At 40.1% G+C, this 23,624-nt stretch overlaps 1 protein-coding gene across 8 annotated transcripts in view; it reads right to left on the bottom strand.

Annotated features, from left to right (window-relative positions):
* Window positions 1-23,624, bottom strand: part of tns1b (tensin 1b) — a 130,664-nt gene that overhangs the window by 13,296 nt on the left and 93,744 nt on the right. For 5 of the 8 annotated variants that reach the window (XM_077535908.1, XM_077535909.1, XM_077535914.1 and 2 more), the window contains 10 exons: window positions 22,723-22,798; window positions 20,282-20,411; window positions 19,972-20,035; window positions 19,741-19,865; window positions 4,973-6,391; window positions 3,765-3,943; window positions 3,084-3,222; window positions 1,596-1,691; window positions 1,025-1,042; window positions 686-866 (listed from right to left, as the gene is read on the bottom strand). In XM_077535908.1, the coding sequence (XP_077392034.1) occupies window positions 686-866; window positions 1,025-1,042; window positions 1,596-1,691; window positions 3,084-3,222; window positions 3,765-3,943; window positions 4,973-6,391; window positions 19,741-19,865; window positions 19,972-20,035; window positions 20,282-20,411; window positions 22,723-22,798 (2,427 nt within the window). Of the gene's footprint in view, window positions 1-685; window positions 867-1,024; window positions 1,043-1,595; window positions 1,692-3,083; window positions 3,223-3,764; window positions 3,944-4,972; window positions 6,392-19,740; window positions 19,866-19,969; window positions 20,036-20,281; window positions 20,412-22,722; window positions 22,799-23,624 lie in introns of all 8 variants that reach the window. The other 3 variants (XM_077535907.1, XM_077535910.1, XM_077535915.1) reach the window with 2 other exon arrangements.

Raw genomic sequence — 23,624 nt, 5'->3', positions numbered from 1 at the left:
TCCAGCCCTCGAGGACCAAGATTGGGCTAACATGTCTGCTTGCACTAGTGTTCGAGCTTTCGCAAAAGCCGGCATCATTTCTGAGGAGCCGCACGGTAACGGGATTGATTCTGACAGTGACGAGAGGGAAACTGGCGTGTTTGATAAAGCATTAAAAAAAATAAATAAAAAAAAGGCATGTTTGATGGAGGACTTGCCCAGCTGTTCATTTCAGATTCAGAAGACAGAAGACCATTACTTTTGAGGGATTTGTGGATGAGGATTGGTCAAAAGTAACGCGAGTACATTGTTAAATACTTCAATAAAGTAATAAAGCACAACCGAACTCAGTTTTGCTCCCGCTGCATTTTAAAAACATACACTAGCACGCTTGTTAGTGTATGCATGCTAGCGTATTTTTTAGCATGGAAACATGCTACCCTATGTTTTAAGCTAGCGTATGTTTTAGCGTGAAAACATGCTACCGTATGTTTTAAGCTAGCGTATGTTTTACCGTCCCTGCGCCAAATAACACGGTGCGCCATATGTTTGCATTAAATATAGAAATACAGAGCATAAGTTAGACTACACAATTTAATAATTTATATTTTTTTCATATATAAGTCGCTCCGCAGTGTAAGTCGTCGGAACAGCCAACCTACGAAAAAAAAAGTGCGACTTATAGTCTGGAAAATATAGTACTCACCCGTGCGAGCTCTGGATGGGGCTGCTACTGGACAATGGCGAGTTCAGGGCACGGGAGACGGGACTCGGACTTCTCGGTTGCTCTGTCGGGTCTCCATGAGGACTACGGCTTCGGGGTGCGGTGGCTTGCTCGCCGCCTGTAACGGCTGACCTTGCCACGGTCTCCACATAACTTCTGGGTGCTGAATGCGAGAGAAATGGAAATCGTGAGAAACTGCGGCTTCCTGACCAGTTTGTTGACTATGTAGAATTGGATGCCATGTAAAAATGGGACAGTGGATAAAGCGGTCAAAAGGCGGCATTGGAAAGAGTGATAGCATCTTTTACATGAGATGCTTACCTTCTTCATCCTCATCATCTGAGAGGCATCGTTGGAAATAATTCAGAGAAACAAAAAATTGTAAGGGTGGAGCCCACCAAGCCTAAATTGTGCTAAATTCTCTTCCCCACAAGTATGAGGCTAACACTGACCAGAGAATAATAAAAAAACGTGAATGTGTTTCAAGGATCTTTTGTTACTACATTTCATCGTAATGATTGGTTCTCGATCTTGTCAATCAATCTGCCTTAACGACGTCGTGCATACTCGTTCTTAGCTGCGCATACGTACTCGGAGTGTTTGTAGCATGTAGCCGACGTATACAATCGGACAAGCAGGAGAGCTGGTAGGATGGTCTTCCACATGCACGTTTTTAAAAAAGTGACAAACGAACGTTTGGCTTCTACTTTTCAAGAAGATCCTTGAATACACCTTTAAAAAATGGCAACATCAAGCCTGAGTGGAAGTACAGAGAAGAGTGAAAACCTCAAGTATTTGAAGGATTTAAGATTGTCAGTACTGCTATTAACAATTGCATCATACATAGTTTCATCTTTAAAAAAAAAAAAAAAAAAAAAAAAATTGCAATAACCTGAGCCGGTTTGATTGAGCATGAGGTCGGCGGGATTGTGGGGTTTTAATCCCAGGGCTGACAGTGGAGTCTTGGCAAGACCCGGAGGTGAGCGACCTAAAACGAATGGAAATAAATCAAATGTTACCAGCACGGCAGCACAAATTCTCGTCTTCCAGTAGCACATTTCCAAGCTCTTTTCAGTATGACGTTAACGTTGTCTCAGCAATGTTGATTTCATGATCATCACAGGTAAACAGCACATCAAGACAGTGACAACCAAATACTGCAGTTGAGACATTTGCACAGGGTTGCGGTCATGCTTCATGCTCTGATGGAGGGAGCAAAAACATGCACTCGGTGTGACATCACAACAAACTCAACACAACATGACCCCCAGCGCTGTCTTCCAACTTTCCGTCCCATTTACAGTCTGTCATATTGACACCTCCCTCCTGTTATGTTACGGCTCAAATGGAGCCAAATGGGAGTGCGACCCAAATGAGGATACGCAATATCCAAAAGGATAGATGACATTAAACCCGGAGAAATTGACCTCTTCCCGAGAAACAACAAAACAGGAGGGTTTCATCGCTACTCAGAGCTGGGTACACACATACCGATAATTTCATGATTAATGATTGTCCTGACTGATTGTCTTGTGGAGTGGGGATGTGTTAAGAGTGACCCCCCCCCCCCCCCCCCCCCCTCCATTTGCTCATCAAATGGTCGGAATCACTAAAAAAGTTAAACATGATCACTATTATGATTGCAAATTTTGCACGTGGTCAACAACGAGGTGGGTCGAGCCACAGATTTTTTGAGATTGAAACTAAATGTTCCTTACAGTACTGCTCATCAAACAAGAAGTTTTAGTATGAATAAAAGGATGTCTTAAAAAGTAACGTTGCCTGAAATGGTCAAACCCGCGTTTGAAAAACATCAGTTCAGATGTTAAAAATCGGTTTTGTGCGTACCCCGCATCAAAGGACCACTCAGGCAGGGGGCGGGGAGCGGGAAGGGGGCGGGGTCGTAACTGTACATGACTGACACGGGACGATGGAACTCTGCAAGAGTGACGTGCATGACTCACTTACCAAAGCACAACATCCCCCTCTTAACTGTGGGCTGTGTACGCACCAGGCTATGTGGACACTCGGCAAAGTGATTTGTGGATTCTGCTTCAATTAATTTGCCAAAACGTCTGGTGTTACATGCGCTACTTAATGGATAGTGCAACGTTCAAAAGTTTTGCTATTTACAGCAAACCTCTTTCGAGTTAACTCACAACATAACATTTGGTGTTGCCGAAGAAAATCAAGGAAAAACAGTGACAGAACATCACAAATGTAGAACATTTCCATTAGCCAATAAAAATCTTGAAAACGTTATCACAATTTCAAGAAAGAACTTGGATCGCTAAAAGTACAAGTAGATGTTTTTACCCTCCGAGCAAAATGAAGCGAACTACGCCTGAGCGCCACAGTGCCAGCCAGAGGGCAGACTTACACAGGTTGAAGTAAGGGGTTTGCGGCGAGGTGGGGAAGGCGGGGGTTTGGGGAAGCGCCTCACCACCAACTGTGGCCGTCGGGCTGGTGGGCCCACCCTCCAGCTCCTCAAAGGCTTCTCGGTAGCTGTGCATGTGTCTCTGAGGAGGAAAAGCATCGCACGGAAAACGCATTCAGGAAAACAAAATCAAGCAATGATGAACGGACCCTCGCAAAATCTTCAAACTTCCACATTAGCTCTTTGACTGCCAAAAACGTTTAATCCCGATTAATAAAATCACAATGTATGCCGCCATAAACGTTAAATGACGTCAACTACGTTTTGTTTGTTTTTGTTTTTTTGTTTGTTTTTAAATTAATGGGCAGTGCAACATCTAAGTGCAGCGCTGCCTGGTCAATGGGTTGTGGAATCAAAGACACTCACTAACTATGGCCACCAGATGGCAGCATTGTATCTCTCTCTCTGCCCGTGTATCAAATTCCAATGAAAGATGACGAAATCTGATGAAATAGAATGTTTTCAAGGATGACGTGAATGATAACGTTTTGATAACGTGTGGCGGTAAAAGAGTTAAGTGACGGAGTCGAAAAATGGTTTGCAATTTTGTGTCTCCACGCTTGGTGCTTAGTGCCGTAAAAGTCTTTTTAACGAACTCATCGATGTTACCGAAGACGTTTGTACCTCCTTCGGCCGTCCGCCGGGGTTCATGGCGATGGCGTTGACGAACTCCGGAGAAACGCAACGAACGGGGGAACGGACTGGAACATCAGGGGAGGTCGCGTCTTCTGGATCGTCGCTCGCGATCCTGCGCCGGGGCAGAACTGCCGGCTCATCCAGAGAAATTGCACGGGAACGGACACCTGTGAAGGTATCCAACTAAGTGAGCTCAAATTCAGTAATGGTCGCTTGTGGCCTCGAGTTAGTTCTTGGGAACACTCACTGCTGTATAAACACAATTCGACAAACTCTAGCGTCAGGCTTCAGTCAAGAGACCGACACACACAGTTAGAGTCAAGCGAATTCATCCATTTTCTTATCCATGTGTTATTTCGGGTGTGGGAGCGTGTCCCAGCTCAGTTGGGGAACACCTGGACTGTTCGTCAGCTAATGGCAGGGAACATATAGACTAAACAATTGGACAATTTAGAGTCTTCAGCCTAATGCACTGTGTACAAAAATGCCAAGATTAAACAAACCCTCAGGTTATGTTGTGGGTCCAATTCGGTAATTTCAACGTTATTACAATGTTAACAGTATTTTTTAGGTATGACTGATTGATGATTTAGGCAGACTATTTTGCGTTTTCTAGCAATTCAACATGTGCTGTGTCAAATGGACCCTGGAACATTATTGCTGTTCCCGAGCAACAAGACAACAGGTAGATTAACGAGCAGCGACATGTTGCGCAATCAGCTGTTAGACTTGGGAACAAACACATTTCCATACAACCAAAAGACACTCAAAAGCAGATGGCCGGACGAGAACTTGCAGGAACACTCCAGACATTTGTTGCAAAAGGACGAGGAGACAAACCCGAAAGGTAGTGAGACTGAGAAGAAGAAGAAATTCTGGAGGTGACCATTCTGGCGCGTGCGGAGTACTCTGGGTAAAAAGATGAATGAAAGGTAATGACAATGAAAAAGAAATGCTGATGAGGTCCTAAGACCAAGATGAGAATGAGAAACCAGCAAAATGAACTGGCAGCTTAGTTTGTATTGCACTGAACCGTCCGAATTTTGCCATGAGATCTTGGTGAGGGACATTGTCAGGTTTTTGTTTTGTGCTGGTATTTGGGTCATGCTACCAAAGAAAGCCGCATGGAAGTCAGCTTCAGTGTATGAAACACTACACTATACGAGAAGCACGGAAAAATACATTTGTGTTCTTACCTGCAACTCTTTGAGCCACCAGTCCTTCAACGTTGAAGGCTTGATCAGGTTCACAGTCCCTTGAGGTGGGCAATGTTGGTCCAGCAGCACTCGGGCTTGTTTGGGGCTCAAAGACCTCAGTAGACTGGGACGAAGCACTTGATTGGTAGGTGTCGACTGCCTTGAGCTGGAGTTGACCAGCCGCAGAAGCTGGTGAGGAAAAACTGGTTCCTACGGTTTTGGGTCCGAACACAGGGGCAGGCTCCGGCGTGCTGGGTTTCACAGGTGACGGATGGCTGACCGGGCTAAACATCGGAGGAGGATCCACCTCATAGATAGCTCTGCTTTGGCTGTGAGAGAAGGATGGCTGTGTAGTGACAACAACAGGTTCCCTCAGAGGAGCACTTTGCGACTTTGGTATGAAAGAACGGCTGGGCTCCAAGTCCAACATGAGAAGATTGAGCGTCTCTATGGATTTCTCAATCTCTTCCTGTGAAGCGCTGTGGCGATGAGGGAACTGCGGAAGGCTCTGGTGAACGGGCATCGCTAACGCGGAAGGCATCGTCCCGAAAGTGAGTCCTTCGGTTACAGGCTCTTCAGGCACACCGAACTGTTGCCAAATATTGAGACCACGTTGGACGGCATCCCTGCTACTGGTGGTCCGGGCGGGAGCCGGGGGCATGGACTGTGTATCTGCCCCAAGTGACTGTGAACGATAAAGATTCTGAGCTGCATGGACAGAATCATTACGAGTCAGTGTAACGGGTTTGTCTGTTAAGCAAATTTGTGACTGCACTGTTTTCACTGGGCTTTCCGCAACACTGCGCTCCAGATACGGCACGTGGTCCTGGCCGTTAATGACGGATTCTGACTGGTAGTAGAGATCTGCTGGTGTGGCTCGGCCGTCGGTGGAGGAGAACGTCCCCAGACTGTCCACACTGTTTGCCTTTTGACTGCTCGGCAGTTCGTCATCTAAAATGTCCGTTTCCCGGTCAATGTTGCGGTGACCGTTCACGTGGACCTGAGCGGGCACCCTGTGGAGTATCCCGCCCACAGCGGAGGTCGGGGTGACGCGGTAGCCCTGACGATGCATGGGTCCCTCCAGTCCACCCAAGAGCTGTTCCAGCTCCTGTTTCTCCTGCGGGCTGATGGGTTGCTGGTCGTGGTGATGGACTTGCGGTACCTCCTCAACGGTGGGAACACTTGGCAGGTTCACGGTAGGATGGACTGCCGCCACTTCGTCCGTTCTGTCCGTTTTAATTGAGGCCGTCGAGTTTCCCGAGTCGCTGCTCACTGACAAGGCGTGGTCGACGGCGGGCAGCGTGTGTTCAATAGCAGTGGGTGGGAGCCCATTGACCGTGACGGTCCCATCAACGGACTCTTTTTTGCGCACTTTGGCATAGAGACTCCCGTCCAAAGGTCCTTGGGTGTGGATGACTTCTGCGACAAGAAGAAGAAGAAGGGATGATGGTCAGTCAAGCGCATTCAAAGCTCCACCACTGTGCTTTTAGGAACTCCTGAGGTCAGATGTATAGGGAAAGTGTGTGGGCATTGCCAGAACAGCTGAAGTTAAATTCTGGCTCACGTCCACTTATTTCACTGACTTCAGGAAATGAGCAAGCTCTGAGGCATGCAGTGCGGAAAAAGCATTTCATCACACGAGTCTGCCTTATGCATCATCAAGCCAATTAGAAAAATCTGTGCCACCTGAACTAAACAATGCCAACGCTTGCATTGTTTGTGGCTGTGCTTTATACAAGTTTGAGCGAGTGCAGAAAACAGGCATCAGATTCAGATCACTGAATGGAAGACTTGAATGATTCAATGAATCCAGCAAATAAAAAACACGTTGGGCTAACACTGTCAACGGGGTGGCCTTTATTAGCCCTAAACATTTGCTGGCTTTACTTATTTTGCTTTTGGCATTTTACAAATTATTATTGAATTTCACCATCTTTGGTGTACCAAAGAAGTAAACCAACGAATACTGATAAATGAAAAAGCTAATCTAGTTACAGACAGGCTAATGATTACCCAGTTCAACATTGCACATTAAAATCCACAGAGTCAACACTTGACAGTGACTAAAGCCTCTTTGCATCTGAATTCCTTACTGAGTTCCTTACAAACAAGTCTTACAATTTCACAGTTAAGGGCTAAAACATTTATAAGACATTTCCATCTGGCTTCTGGATATATAATAAACATATAAACTGGGAATTACATAATTTACTATGGGAGCATTCGAGGAAAAAAATGAATTTGCGCTGTTATATCCATACCATACATTGTCATTCATCAAGAATTAAGTTAGAAAACCGATAGTGTCAAGGCTGGAGGCAGTATCGCTAATGCATTTAAAAAAGCATCACTCACTCTGATAAACATAGAATTACTGAAGCAAGATCTCGCCTTACTGTCTCCAATTCAGGAGCGCAATCCAAATGTGACTCTGAGTTCAAATGATCAGAAGACTCGTTTGATTTTCTACTGCGAAAACTTTGGAATTGGAACGAGGTTCCCCCTACCTGTTGAAGCAGTGGATGGCAGCCCCACACTAAAATGGTGGAGTCCCCAGTGAGGAACATGCGCTATTACAGACTTTGGGAGTTGGCTCTGATCACCATCTCGTCTCTCTCCCCGTCCCACTCCCCCCACCCCCGTCTCACTGTCTGTCTGTGTGGATCAAGAGCGCTCGCGCGCTCACTCACTGCTCATTGACTTATGCGTGGGAGGTCCCAGACAGCTTTTGCACTGTGGATGCGGAGGGCTGGAGGGAGGGCGTTGCACACAAAGTGACAGTTTGACAGAAGGACGTAAAGCCCCTCAAGGTCTTGCAAAGCCACTCCATTGAATTGAGTGGAATCACTACACACGTACTGCATGTTAATGTCGGCATTGACATTTCCGCAAGTAAGCGCTTCCCTTTCAAGCATGCACAGCCCACTCGTATCGTGGCGACCAAAGGAGGGAGAACGCCATCCATCCTACTCAAAGACGGATGGAGAATACTGTACAGTACAGATAAACAACCCTCCCTTTTCTGATGGTCATCTTGGGTCAATTTGACCCAGGGCTTGTTTGGTTACAAAGAAAATGATTGATTCATCTCATTATTAACTCAACTAGAATATATTAGCCATTACAAGATGCATTATTCATGTTGATAACGCTTATGATAAGTACAAGTTACATGATGGAAAACTGCTTTTTAAACTTTTATTATATCCTCCATATTTGACGGTCTTGACATACAATTTTTTGAGTAAAGAGTAGGGATGTAACGATAACCAAACATCACGATACGATATTATCACGATATGAAGGTCAAGATACAATAATTATCACGATATTGTGGGGGCGTTGGCGATATTTAAAAAAGATCACAATATTGTAAAAAAAAGAGCTCATACTAAAAAACAAAACAAAACAAAAAAACAATATTGTGCTTTTGTACATAACAGCGATGCATATAAACCACCTACAATCTCTAATAACAACAGTGAGGCTCTTACTTGGTAATACAAGCAAACATTAATCGCTTCACAAGCAAATTAGGTTCCCCTTCATCTGACAATTAGCATAGATTTTAACCATAGAAGGCCAAAACATCCCTAATGAAAATGTAATTGCACTAATAAAATAGCCACTAGAGGGTGCTAGAACTGTACAAATGGAAATCAACCTGACTTGTTTTAACAGATGTGTTCCTTTTAAATATTGTGAAGATGACGACGACGATATTGTGGCAGTTTTAATATCTCAATATCACGATATTGCCATTATCGTGACATCCCTAGTAAAGAGTAAAGATGTAAAGAGAAAACACTCTTGGACTGAGTTAACTATGCAACTGAATCCCGACTGGACCGGACAGTCATGTCGCAAACGATGGCTTGATTTCATCTATTGTCGGGATTGTCTGGGATTTAACCCCTGCGATAAATGAGGGATTACTGCACTTACCGTTTTTCATTTGAATGCTTTTACTTTGCCTAGTGTTTTCATTGCAGATATTTACTATAGTGGTGACTTTAGCACTGCGCTAACAAGGTCAAACAGGGTTCTTCCGACTTATCTGGGTCATGTCACCACTATAGGGATGTCGCTCTGACAAGAACCGAGGACCCCGCTATTCAGAGTTCGAGTTGATGGTGCATTCAGATCACCCACGTCGTGTACACATCACCATGCAGGAACTTTGCGTGTGCGTGTGGACCAGAACAATTGAGCCTTTGTCATTGTCCAAGATAATGTAGCCTCTGCAAGAGGTGGGATAATTCACTTTCAACAAAAAATACAGAGCATTTCCTAAAAACTGCAATTCTCTTCAATGTATTGTGACGGAATTCGTGTTAATACTTGACTCTTAACAGTCACACGATGGTGACTTTTACTTATCTAGCAAAAGACCCCAGTTTCGTCGTTCCTCGTTATCGAGCGCACGTCTTTACTTTTCAGAATGACGTGCCTCACGAGTGTCCGCAGTACCCACACATTTGTACTCGAGGACATCTAATCTGGCAATTTACGCTCGTAGCCGGGACTATTTATGTTGTGGACTCCTCTTTGTTGCTTGTTTGGTTGTCGGAGGCAGTGACCCAAGACCCACAGAACACAGGCATGTGGACGTGTGATGTGTTAGTGTGCTTTTCATACTCTCCAGGGGGTACATTTCTTTTCTCTGTGTGATCCAAGTTCCACTAGCGAAGGGGAGAATGTCTGCCATTCTGACCCCGTAGCTTTCATCAATTACGTAACAAGTGGAGAGGGTGGACCGTGACGGTTTTGGTTGGAGTGACCGCTCGGTTACGCATGCTCTTTGTCAAACTGGCAAAAATTAAAAAAAAATCTACAGATGAGCCATCCCACCTGGAACCTTCCATATCCTTTTGTCTAGACGGTTACAGATAAAACTCACACAAAAGCACAACTAAGGATTAAAGATGAACAACACACACAAAGCGTGGAAGGTGTGGTGCGCAGACGGATATTTTAAGGTTGTATAGGCGAGGTGGTTGAACTGTGTGACCTTTTAATCTCTCAACTATAAACTGTGACCTCTGTGGCAACAGAACCGCTTTAGCAGCGGAAATAGCACGTGGCTTACATCGGCAAACATGCTCTCAACATCTTGGGGAAGGTGGGGGGGGGGGGGGGGGGGCAGTTACAGTAATAATAACAAACGGACGGATTACTGATTACAAGTACAAGCTCTTCGAATACAAATCTTGTGCATTCAAATTCAGGAATTAAAAAAAAAAAAGAAGCTTCAAGGGGGATATTTTATAAGGATTTGACAGTTTAATTGCATGTTGTATATGCTTTAGGGAACAAACAAGATGCTCATAAATGAGGTAAAGTACGTCTAAATTCAGCTTGGCTATGCTGACCAAATTCCCAACCAAAACAAAGTCAGCAAATGTAAGTAAAGTACAGAAAAGCTTTCAGTTTATGAAATATTTATCCACATACGAGTCAATCAATGTCTCTGAGTGCACTTAGAGTCCAATGCCACTGGAATGAAGGTTACTTTAAAAGTGGGCAGGAGAAGAAAGATGAATAACGATTGATATTGAACCAAAACAGACCTTGTTGCTTTGGTATGAGCTGTAACTTTCCAAAATTAGCTTTCACTGTCGGTAAAGAATACGATTTGAAACGAAATCCTGATACCACCTGGAATTACACAGTGCAAACAAAAATACAGGTTTGGCTCTGGATCGTCTCTTGAAAAACCATCAGGGGTCATTAGACGTGTTGCGTTGGGAGGGGGGGTGCCTTAGGGAACAATGTGAATAGTAAATAATCTGCAGAGTTGTCCACAAGCGTCTCATTCAAGAGGTGAGTCGAAGCTTAGACTTCAGTCTGGTGGATGAGCAAAAAACACAAGCGTATCATTGTCTCAATCCTTGATAGCTTGCACAGACACGAGGGCCATTAAGACGCTTGTTCTAGTAAAACGACTGGAAAATTGACGGGTGTGTTCTTTCAGATTAAATATGTCCATCCCCGATCCATAAAAGCTCCTTTAAGAAACACAATTTTGCATTCCTTGTCATGGCTCATATTTTCCATGCGCTTGTGTGGGCGTCAGCGGTAATCAGTCCAGGTTGTATACCTTGACTCTTCCACACAAAATCTGGGATAGAATCTATCACAGCTGTGATTTGGCGCAGGGGAAGGCTGATCGAAAAATCTGGGGCAGAAGGACATTAGGACGGTGAACCTTGATCAAGAATAAACACTAAAAACCTGAACAGCGATCTTCAGAGGAGAGACAACAATCCATCCATTTCCTACTTGTCCTAATTTTGGTCTCAGTTGAGCTGGAGCATATCCCTGCTCACTTGGGCATGAGATGGGGCCCACCCTGGACTGGTCACCAACCAATAACAGGGCACATATAGACAAACAAGCACAATCACACTATGCACCACTTCAAGTCTTCAATGAGCCAAACATGCAAACTTGACACCAGAAGCTTGGAGTCCAAATTCGAACTCCAAACCTCCACAATGTCATGCTAGTCAGTAACGCCCACCGTCGTATAAATTTGATCTCCAGTATATCTCGAGGACTAGACATACTGTATACCCCCCCTCTAAGCTAGCTGTGATTGGCTCGACAAACATCAGTGTCTATGATGCCTTCTGTGGTTCTTCCGCTCAAGGCGCAAAGATCTGCCTGTTTTTCATTTGGCATTTCCAGACAGATTGGCTGAGTCAAGATAAACAAAAAGACAAGACAAACCGGACAGAGGTGGAGAGTGTCTGGCCCACAGCTGGGTTAAAGCTGCGTCCACGAGGAAGCCGCAGACCACTCACGCATTCCAAGCATAAAGACTTCTCAAAACCTAGACAATCCTGCTGCTTCTTATCTTGGTATAACAACGGTATATACCAACTAGTTAATGTGCAATTTTTTTAAAAGAAGGCTCGAGAACTGACCATTGGAATCCGTTGCCAGCTTAGTCAACTATAAATGTCATTGAGCAGCCTCTCAGTGGAGTGCAAAAGGGTAGACATCACAACAGGAAGAACAAGTGGCTTGTGTGTTAAATTTGGCCTCAAAAGCCTTTATTTTACAGTCTTTGGCTGACGACATGTTTGGAGTCAAAGCTGACTAAATCTTCCAAAAGAATCTCATCGCGTCAAGGATTATAGCCAACACATTTCACCAGGGTAATGCCATTCTTGGAATACGATAAGCGCTATATTTAACAATCTATAGAGCGTTGTTGTGCCAAAGGACTGTAGTGGCCTCAACCCTGAACCGATGCCAAAGAGCCGGGCTCGTTGGCATGACAACCCCGTTGCCCGTGGGCACATTCCGATGCAGTCAGCATGACGCCCTTGCTCCAAAAAAGCTCACCTTAATCAAGGCAAGACATACAACACAGGGAACAAAAGGCTTTACTTTCAAAATTAGTCGCAAACACAGTGGCAGTGGGTGTTTCACACCCTTGCTTTTCTGTGTAGCCAGATTCAAATCTCCTAAATTGCCAGGATCGGTGGATGGACCGAAACCTATTTCGGTCCGAGAAGTAACGATCCACTCGAAACTAATGTACCCAAAAGGCCTCAGTAATAACGGACTGTAACGCCCAATTCACACTGACTGCGGAACGGACGCGGTGCGTTTTTCGTACGGCATCCGCACGGACTGCAATTCACACCACGAGCGTTGCGTGTCCGGAAATCTGCACCCACCAGATCACATAATCACACTGGACAGTTGAGTTCACGTGATAACAACCATGTATATAGAGTCCTATTTGTAAACAATAGCCACGCTTGCCTGTTGTCACATCGATATGCTTTTTGGCCATTATTTATGGGACTTCTACCATGGCTATTCTACCATGGGTAAGTACATTTTGTGTTGAAACAGTGTTATTTTGTCATGTTGTTTAATTTATTCTGACTCATGTCATGCTATGTCGTTAGCTAGCTTCCCTCCAAAAGAAAACCTGTTTGCAAATGGTTTTACAGTATTTTAAAATATAGGCCTATCGGATTTACCTTGATGCGAGACGCACGACTTCCTGTTCGGTTCGTGTAATTTCTTCGGCTTCATGAAAATTTTGCATGCGGCGTCCGGAAAAAATACAACACTTGCGGAAACCTTCCGCATCGCCGCATCCATTCCGCACCGCACTGAAGCTGGTGTGAATTGACACGCAGACTCGAATGCTTTCTAGCGCCATACGGAAAACGCATCGCGTCCGTTCCACAGTCAGCCTGATTGCGACATAAGGCATCTGCTAATGCAAGTGCCAAAAAGGCAAGGCATGTTTCTCACAGAAAACGTAGCGACGAGTACAGCACAAGGAAGGAGGGTTTTAAAATCAGTCTGACGCACAGCGGCAGAGACGAGACGAGAGAGGCTTCACACTCTGCACATTTTCCTTTAGTAGCCGTGAAAAGTGCAAAATTGCCAGGATCAGTGACTTGGACAAAAGCCTTTTCCTGTCCTCCAAGGTACCGTCTACTCTTAACTCATGTTGCTACCCAAAAGGCCTCAATAACAATGGACTGTAAGGTATCTGCTTGCACGAGTGCCAAAAAGGTAAGACATGTCTTCCTTGGTCAGTTCAGGCCCTTTTACTGGCTAAGATACAACCGTGGGAAAGGGCATGTCCCTCTGCCGAATGTGTATTGAGGCAAAAAGGAAACCTTCACCTCCAGGAGATCGAGAGACGCACACGAACAGGATTGAATGCTTCTCGACGCAGCAAATTCTTCCTGGACTCTGGTAAACAATAACTCGGTGGTTACTTAATCTTCACCTTGCTAACTCTGTAACTTCGCATTGCGCCTTGTGCCAACTTGGACCAGTTAGTGTCTTGTAACATGGCTCCCAAGAATGTACTAGAAAACTGAATGTCAGGTGGAATTTGTGACAAGCAAAAATTGACATTGCCTCCATAAATTGTCTAATGTGATAAGTTGTTTCACAGTTTTTTAATTTTCTTCATGAAAAGCTGAGCAGTAACAATATAAATGTCTGGAGCCATTTTTGTTGTTCTTCCTTTTCCTCTTACTTCTCGAGATCCCGCCCACACGAGAGGGCATCAGCACAAAAAAAAAAAAAAAAAAGCTCCACAGGTCTCTCTCGGATTCCTGCTTCTGATTGCGGCACATTTCAACAAATTCCCAGTCTAGGAGCCCTGGAATTCACCCAAAATGTCGGCTTCAAACCAAATTGGTCAAATTCAGGAATGGATCCTTGAGACTTGTATGTCCTGTTAGTAGGGTTAAGTTCGTCAACAAAACACTAAATAAAAATAATTTCGTCAACACACATTTTTCACCAGACTAAAACTCGACCAGACTACACTAAAACCCTCATGAATAAACAATAACTGGGACTAAATCAGAATGTATTTTTGTCTACGAATGAAGACGAGATGAAAATGTACTTCATAAAAGCTGGACTAAAATCTCTGGACATTTTAGTTCATGAACAAAAACGAGACGAAAATGATTTTGGAAAGTCTTGTCTCTGCTAACCTGCCACTGCGACACTGTCATGTGACACACAGTGACACGCCCCCTTTCAAATCTACAGCTAGCGAGTGCATCAACAATAATGTTAATCCGACCGCTAGTTAATGCTGGCTAATTTTCTAGCTTTTAGCATGGAGCCATATTAGCCACTTTTTGATATGCTGTAATTGTTTGTCAAGTCGCTTTTCATCAAAAAGATGAGAGAAAATTGCATGTGAAATAGTTTAAGATCCTAAATGTTCATCATAATCTTCTTACAAAAAAAATACAGGGATTAAATGATTGTTCTGACTAAAACTAGACTGAAACGTTGACAGTTTTTGTTGACTAAAATGAGACGAATAAAATGATATTTTCTTGGACTAAAATATAGATTAAAATGCTAGATTTATAGTCAACTAAAAATGGACAATATAAAATGTTTTGTTCTACCACCAATTTCTGTACTCCTCCTTACATTAGCTTTGTTACAATTAAAAACGCTGACCTGTTCTGTTTGGGTTTTTTCATGTTGATAACACTTCACTAAACACTCTATACTGAGCAGCTATGTTGAACTTTTTAAAACGCAAGTAACATTCCAGGAGAGTTGAGACTAGAACAGCACGTTGTAAAAACGTGCAAATATTTTTGGATTACTGCTCGGGTTTTTATGTCGGAATGGCGTGGAAGTCGGCCCGATGTTGGCATTCAGCAGCTGTTGCTGTTTTAACAAAAAATGCACGATGAAGGTCAACGTCAATCTTCCGAAACCAGAAACCACACAGGCTCAATGCTGAGATAAAAAATAACTAAAAAAAAAAAAAAGTAATTTGAAATGGTACATGTTGGCTTGAGCAACCAAAAGGGTAGAAATATTTGCTTTTTTTTTTTTTGTATCATCACTCCGAAGGAGTGGCTTTATCTTCTTTGTCTTTGTTTTTTTGTTGTCCTTCCGACAAGAAAAAAACATCATCAGAGTGTTTAAAGAACTTTTTAGAGAACATTTAGGAAATGCTGTGACATTCACATGAAATCAACATTAGTTAGCAACATCAAGTTTTTGAAATAAGTCCTGTTTTGATAACAAATAAAATGTTTCATAACAAAATTAGCAATTTTTTTAATGTTGATAAAAAATTTGTATTAGTATTTTTTTAGCAGTTTTAAACGTAATGTTTAGATAAAGAAATAAAACGTTTGATTAGCATTTTTTTTAAATGTTAATACAATTTGCAGTTTTTAACGTAATGTTTTGATAACTAATAAAACATTTCAGAATAAAATTAGCAGTTTTTTTTTATGTTAATCAAATTAGCAGTTTTTAACGTAATGTTTTGAACGTTACGAAATTATCAGTTTTCTAATGTTAATAAAATTCGTAGTTTTTAATGTAATGTTTTAATAACAATTAAATAAAACGTTTTATTATAAAATTAGCAGTTTTTTAATCTTAACAAAATTAGCAGTTTTTAACTTAATGTTTTGATAAATAAACAAAACGTGTCAATAAAATTAGTAGTTTTTTAATATTAATAAAATTAGCAATTTTTTTAATGTTAATAAAATTAGCAGTTTTTAATGTAATGTTTTGATAACAAAACATTTCAGAATAAAATTTGCAGTTTTTTAATATTAATAAAATTAGCAATTTTTTTTAATGTTAATAAAATTAGCAGTTTTTAACGTAATGTTTTGATAACAAATAAATAAAACGTTTCATAATAAAATTAGCAGGTTTTTTTTAAGAAGGTAATTCAATGTTTTCAACAATTTGTCGAGTCATCTTGCAAATTTCATAATCTCATAAGAATGAGTCTTATAATAATGATATTATAGTCTTAGTGTAGTCAACTTAGAGCCCCATCTTAACAAGTGAATTTAATTTAAGCGAAATACAATTTGATTCTTGTATAGTAATACCTTTTCTGGAACAAATGCCTTTTTTATATACATATAATTTTGTACAATAATGTATAATAATATATATAATAATATATAACATAATAATATATCTTGTATTCTGGAGCAAATGCCTTTATTTTCGAATAAATACATAAATGAATAAATAAATAAATAAATAAATAAATAAATAAATAATTGGGACTGTTACCTTTTGTTCTAAAAACAAAATGGAACTTTATGTCTGATAATAAAGATAATAAAGATATCTTTTACTTAAAAAAAAAATAATAATAATAATAATAATAATAGTTTGAGCCCGACTGCTCCATCGAAGGCAGACCAGAGTGTCATTTCCTCCGGGACGAGAACGAGAGGCGAGCAAATTCTATTTTAGCAAAGACTATTTCCAACTGCCACCTCATGCGGCGTAGGCAACTTAATGAGCGCTGATAGCCAAGCCAACCTTTGACATTCTGACTCTACTCTGATAAAAATAACATGGGAGGGGTCATGGGCTTGGAAAAATATAGAAATTGCATTTAGGGACATAAATCTGTGTGATGCTGAGAGAGCAGTTCACAAAAAAAAAAAAAAAAAAGAAAAGAAAAACATTTTGCTACTAGGTGGTCATGTTGATGTATCTCCAAAAAGAGCTCGAAAAGCCTGCAATTAGCAGGTCAAAATAGCACAAACTCAACTTTTTTTCTTCTTCACAAAATCCCAGCATGTTACTGCAGAATATTCAAGTCTTTTTTTTTTTTTTTTTTTTTTTGACTCTGTGACTGCTTTTATGGGGTCATTTATTGGGGTCAAGGTTGATTGTTTTGGACTCTGCTCATCTGGATAAATAAAAGTTAAAAACAGGAAAAAAATAAAATAAAAAATTGTGATAGACCGTTATGGTTTTTTCAAGGCCGATACAGATTATTAGTAGTCAAGGAGGCCGATAACCGATATTTCGAGCCGATATTCATTTGTAGTAAAATAGAAAAAAAAAAAACATTTTAAAGTATATTGACAAATTTTTTTGTAAAAATGATAACAAAAATTGCAGAGCTTCCAGGGTCATTAGCATATGTTAAGCTAAATTAAAAAGTAATAATAATAATAATACTATTACTAATAATAATAATAATAATTAAAAAGCAAGTAAATAGATCCCTAAAGATTTCTACTGTAAATAAAGTTCTCTAAAATTTCAACATAATTTCTTCATTTATTATTATTTTTAAATAAAAAGTGTAGGGAGTTCCTATTTTTTATAAAGTGGACATGTAAATAGATCCATAAATGAAAAGTTCCCCATATTTCACTGAGTGACAAATACATGCGAATTTTGTTTTGTTTTTTTGTTAGCGTTCGTAAAACGTTTCAAAAAATCTTTGCAGTGAAAAATTGTCTAAATATGTTCCAAATGTGTTTACGGTAAATAAAAAGTGACTGCGAACATCTTAACTCATTTGCTCCCAAAAACATATAAAAACGTTCTATTTTAAATATTGCTTTGGTCCCAAAAACATATATATACGTATTTATGTTTATTTATTTATTGATTTATTGATTTATTTTTTTAATGCTAGCGCATACAGAAGGCTTTGATGCAGGCTCTGACCTGAAGAGGATGCTTAAAGCAATGGCAGTTATTACAAATAACGGCCACCAGGCGACATAGAGTTTAAGAGATCAACCAGGGCCATGTTGCAAAAAAGCTCTTTTCCCCAGTGTTCTCAACAGATATGTAAATAATGATGAAACTCACATTCGCAATATTCTGTGGGCCTTGCAAAATCAGTCAAAATCTAGGAAAACAGCCGGAAGCGAAGGGGGTTGCTTCAGTCAAAATGGCCCAAATTCACTACGTAGTACTCACCGCTCAGTGATATACCAGCTTTAATCGGCCTTCGGATTCAAAAGATGGCTGATGACGATTATTTGTCAAAATGCCAAATATCGGCGCCAATAATCGGTCCGGCCGATAATCGGTCTATCCCTAAAAAAAAAAAAAAATCACGACGACGATAAACATAGTGATTCCGAGGGGTGGGGTCTTGGAATTCCGTTTCTGCAGACTGCCAGACAACCAAACCAAAACAAAAACAAACAAAACAAAAAAAAAGTATGTTGACACTCCTTAAAATGTTTGGCAAAGCGACGCGCCGGCGAAGGGCGTAGCGGTGCTTCCGATGAAGAAAGTAGCATTTAGCTGGCCAAGTGACCGACATCCAATCAACAGACTGGGCGCATGCCTGTGGCAAACCAGGAATGCAGCGTGGGGATTTGACAAGCAAACACCAAGCGCGGCCCCCGCCAGACCTTTTTTTTTTTTTTGGCTTCTTGCGCCACAAAATGAATTGCCACTCATTTCCAAACGCAAACTCATCGCTCACGCGCCGGACAAGAAACATGAAGTGTTGTTGTACTTCCCACACAGCTTCCAACGGATTATTTTGCCGTATCAAGCATGCGGTTTTTCAATGACGTCCAACAACACACGATGGCGAGTTCAGGTTCAATTTTCAGCGCTCTGCGGGATGTGTTTCACTGATTTTCTAGTTTGGTAGCTCAAATTCTGTTAAGATGTTGTTTTCTCAGTTTTTCAGTCAGATTGAGCAAACTAGACAAATGTCAAACTTTTTTTTAATTATTATTTTGATATCCTAAACTGATACCCCAGTGCCCAAATGTTTATAATTGATTTTAAACCGTCAATTGAACTCAGATTATGATCCCAATATAACTTATTAGGGGTGGGAATGTTTGACTGTCTGACGATCATGATTCGTTTCCGATTTTTGGTCTGCGATTCGATTTAGAATCGATTTGCGAAATGATTTGATTGTCAATGATTTCTGCTTCATTTTATTGATGAGCAAATACTTGTCATGAAATACTCCAGTCCAGTCTGACTAGCTAATGCTAATTAGCGTGCTACTCGTGGCACTTTTGACCCCTCAAAAGAACAGCTATTCATAACAAAACGCTTCAGCAATGGATACACTAGAGAAGCATCTTAACATGACTCACAGGCATATGCTCTTCCTTCGCTGCAAAAATAATCAACTTTTTTTTGACATAACTTGATTGTGACTTCTGCTCTCTAATGTGGTTACAACTTGACTGTGGATCAGAACGCGCGGAGCCACACTGCCCCTAAGTGGCCAAATCGGGTATAACATGAACAGCGTGCCCAGTACACAAACCAGGGGCAAGACAGTATAAAATAAATTGAAATAAAATCGATTTTAGGACATTAAAAAAATGGGCAAAATAGATGGTGCTTCACTGCGATTGTTTTCTGACTATTAGCAAACTTAAGATATGCAAATCTCTTTGAACACTTAAATTTTTCTGTGACTAAAATGAAAGCACAAAAAAAAATGTCTAGCTCCCCACCTTCTGTCGTGTCCTCATTATTCAGATTAAAGTTCTCATACGAGTCCCAGCGAATGAGTGGATCTTGCGTGTTGTAGTCCACAGAGACGCTGGGCCCGTTCTCCAGGTGATCCATACCTTGACCAGAGGTACCAAGAGACAGAGAAGACATGTGAATCTCACAAAACAAACAAACAAAGAGTGTAGTATGGCTAAATAACACAAAACAAAACAATATGTTGATCCTTACCATACATTTTTTCTGGGACAAAAGAAAAAATGAATTCCACTTTGCCATATTCCGGGAACCTCTCATCTGCAAAAAGGAAATAATCAAATATACATATACATATACATATATATATATATATATATATATATATATATATATATATATATATATATATATATATATAATTTTATTTTTTAATGGTAGATCCTCGAAACTTTGACGCCATGATCTGCCCGCTTTAGAGACTTAAAGGTTTTTTTTTTGTTTTGTTTTTGTGGCATCAGCAAAGATGAATATCACTGAATTTGGTGAGTTGGGTTCCGGGTCTACCTTTGAAGGTCTCGTCGAGCTGGTCTTTGCCAAAGACGATTCCCAAATCGTGAACGGCGCACGTGTGGAACTGCACCCTGAAAATCACATCCCGGCACGGGCCCCGATAACGCTTGTGGTAGCACTTGAGCTGCGCGAAAAGAAAGAAGAAGAAAGTCACGGGATGAGATTTTATGAACTAGTGGATAGGGATGTAACGATAACGGAAATATCATGATATCGCGATATACAAAACTGACACAATATATTGTCGTCGTCATGTCACCTCTGTTAAAGTCAGGTTGATTTCCGTTTGTGCAGTTCTAGCACCCACTGGTGGCTAGTTTTGTTTTTTGTTTTTTTTTTTGTTTTTTAGTGCAGTTTCATTTTCACAAGGCATGTTTTGACCCTTCTTTGTTTAAAATCCACGCTAATGGTCATATGAAAGGGAACGTAATATGTGGAGGAACTCAATGTGGGCTTGCGTTTGCAGCACAATATTGTTTTTTATTATCATTTTTATTATTATTATTATTATCATTATTATTATTTATTTTTTTATTGAGTCACAAAATCACAATCTTGATATTTTAATTAATTTTTATTATTTAGATTTATTTTTTATTGATTCACAAAAGCACAACTGATTTATTTATGTATTTTTATTACTATTATTTGTTTTATTTTGTATTGGTTCACAAAAGCACAGCATTGATTTTATTTATTTATTTATTTATTTATTTTTATTGATTCCCAAAAGCACAATATTGATTTTTTAAATTTATTATTTTTATGTATTTTTTATTGATTCACAAAAGCACAATTGATTTTTTTAACTTATTTTTATTATTTGTTTTTTTTTATTGATTCACAAACGCACAACATTGCTTTTTTTTTTAGTATGAGCTCTCTTTTTTATTTTTTATTTTTATTTTACAATATTGTGACCTTTTTTTGTATCTCCCCCACAATATTGTGAAAATTATCGTATTGTGATAATAAGGCATTGTGATAATTAGATATCGTTACATCCCTACTAGCGGGGTCTCATTTCACATCTTTTTTTTCCAAGCGCATTTCCCTTTCGGGAGGAGTAGAAACCAAAGATATAAAAAACATAAAATTGCTACGTTGCTGTCATAGTTTCCAACATATTTTGACACTGACTGCTAACGAAGGGCTTTAAATAAAGCCAGCCAGCTCCACTACCGCATTTCTTTTTATAGCTGCATGTTTTGTGTGAATGTGAAGTACAATAAAGTCCAGTACATTCATCCAAGTCGAGTTGTTAAAAAAAAAAAACAACAACAGCATTTCCTCTTATTCAACCATAAAAATCATCTCGACATGCTGTTAATCTGCATTTAACAAGTTGAGTTGGAACAGAGACCATCAGTTCTGGAATAGACTGCAAAAATGTTTTTTTTTCCGTTCAGCTGAAGTGCCTTAAAGTGTTTCATTCAAATGGATATCCTGTTTCTTACTTGATCCCGCCTTTCCTAATCCTCTTGTTACGGGAATTTCTCAAGAACAGCAACAAAAAGCGAGGCTGTGAAAATACCAACACTTGTCGTAGCCTGCCCCTGCGCACAGTTTAACAATCATATTTTCGTGCCAGACTTACGCTGGGGATCCCGCCAACTACAAATCTTCAGAAAAATCCATCTTAAAAATTGTTGATTGTATATATTATGCATAAACAATATTTGGTGCGTTACTCTCAAGCTGGTGATTGATTTAGCATAATCACTTATTTGATACAACCATTCTGGAAATGAATGAATGAATGAATTATAAATTATTGGAATCAGGGTTATTATAGTTTTGGAATTTTCATTTTAGTTTTTTTATTTAATTTTGTTTTGTTTTTGAAAATATAGTTAGTTTTAAGTATTTTTCAAGGTAGTTCTGTTAGTTTTTATTAGTTTTAGGTTAGTTTTTTGTTTATTTTAGTTTAGTTTTAGTTAGTTTCAATATTAGTTTTAGTTTTTCTTATGTATTACATGTGCGCAATATTTAATAAACAACATGGTGTGACTCACTTTCAAACGTCCTTATTCCGGTTAATATCGAAATAAATCGACTTCAAATCACATTTCAAAATCATGCCCAAAGGCTCATGCATTAAATTAATTACCAAACACTAAAACGAAGGACATTTTCTCTATAATTATAGTTATAGTTAGTTTTGTAAAAACAAAATTTGGTTCAGTTAGTTTTCATTTTTTAAAAAGCACTTTTGTTTTTATTTTATTCTGTTAACATTTTATTTTTTATTTTATTTTTTTTAGTTTTTTTTTTGTTTTTTCTGTAATTTTCGTGAACTAAAATGACCTTGGTTGGAACACTTGAAGTTTTGTATGGAAATATAATAAAACAATGTCAGATGGCTCATATCAGTGATGTTAAATCCAGGAGGCAACTTTCTGAAACGCAAGCATGCTATCGTTTCTTCTTCTTACCAGAATGTCCCCTTTCAGAAGTAGGCCGGGTTCAATTGTGATGCAGATGCTCGTCTGACTGTCGCCTTGAACGTTACTGCAAAAAAAATAATAAAATAAATAAATAAAAGGGAGAGAGAGAAAAAAAAAACAGCCTCGCTCGCCATCACCATCACCGAGTCCAGATGATCAATTGGAATATAGAGTACGGTACATTGTATTCCTCCAGCTCTGTGAAGTGGTGCTCATCATCATCATCATCATCATCATCATCATCATCTGCTTCCAATTGCCTCCACTTTCAAAGCAGCGTAATCACAGTCGAGTCGCACTAATTTGGGGGCATTAGTGTCGACAAGGCTGTCCAACAACTGCGGCGGCGGATCAAACGCTGCGCGGCGAGTGCTAATAGGGAGCATGTGAGCAAGAAAAGTGGCAAGGAATGCTATGCGGGGGGGGCTTCAAGGTAGAAGGGTGCGGCCTGCTCGTAATTTCACACATTTACTGTAAAAAGATAAACAGTAGAGCGGCCTGTCGAGTTTTTATTGTAAGCCTCCAGATGATTTTATTTTTCAGACAGAGGAATAATGTTTCTGGGTCAACTTGTGTTTTACTGTCTAAAATTGTCAGAAATAAACAAGTAAAAACATAGATTAAAATTGTTGTGTACTGAAAATGTACTTTGACAGGGTTGTATCTTTTTGTTCATTGATACAGTAATAAAAAAAAAAAAAAAAAAGAGTGTGAGTGTGAGTCATAGATTTGGACTAGGCTTGTGTTGAGGTGATTTTTCTGCCACTAGGTGACGTTAATGTTTCATGTTGGATGTTTCTTTTCAAATTCAGAGCAACTGGTATTTGGAATATGAAGCATCTCTTGTTCATTTTAAATTATTACAACTAGTCAACAGTTCCCACAAATCG

Source organism: Festucalex cinctus, chromosome 11 (assembly GCF_051991245.1).
Source record: "Festucalex cinctus isolate MCC-2025b chromosome 11, RoL_Fcin_1.0, whole genome shotgun sequence".
Classification (NCBI taxonomy): domain Eukaryota; kingdom Metazoa; phylum Chordata; class Actinopteri; order Syngnathiformes; family Syngnathidae; genus Festucalex; species Festucalex cinctus.
The sequence above is the reverse complement of the archived record's forward strand: the minus strand, read 5'-3'. Positions and strand labels throughout refer to the sequence as shown.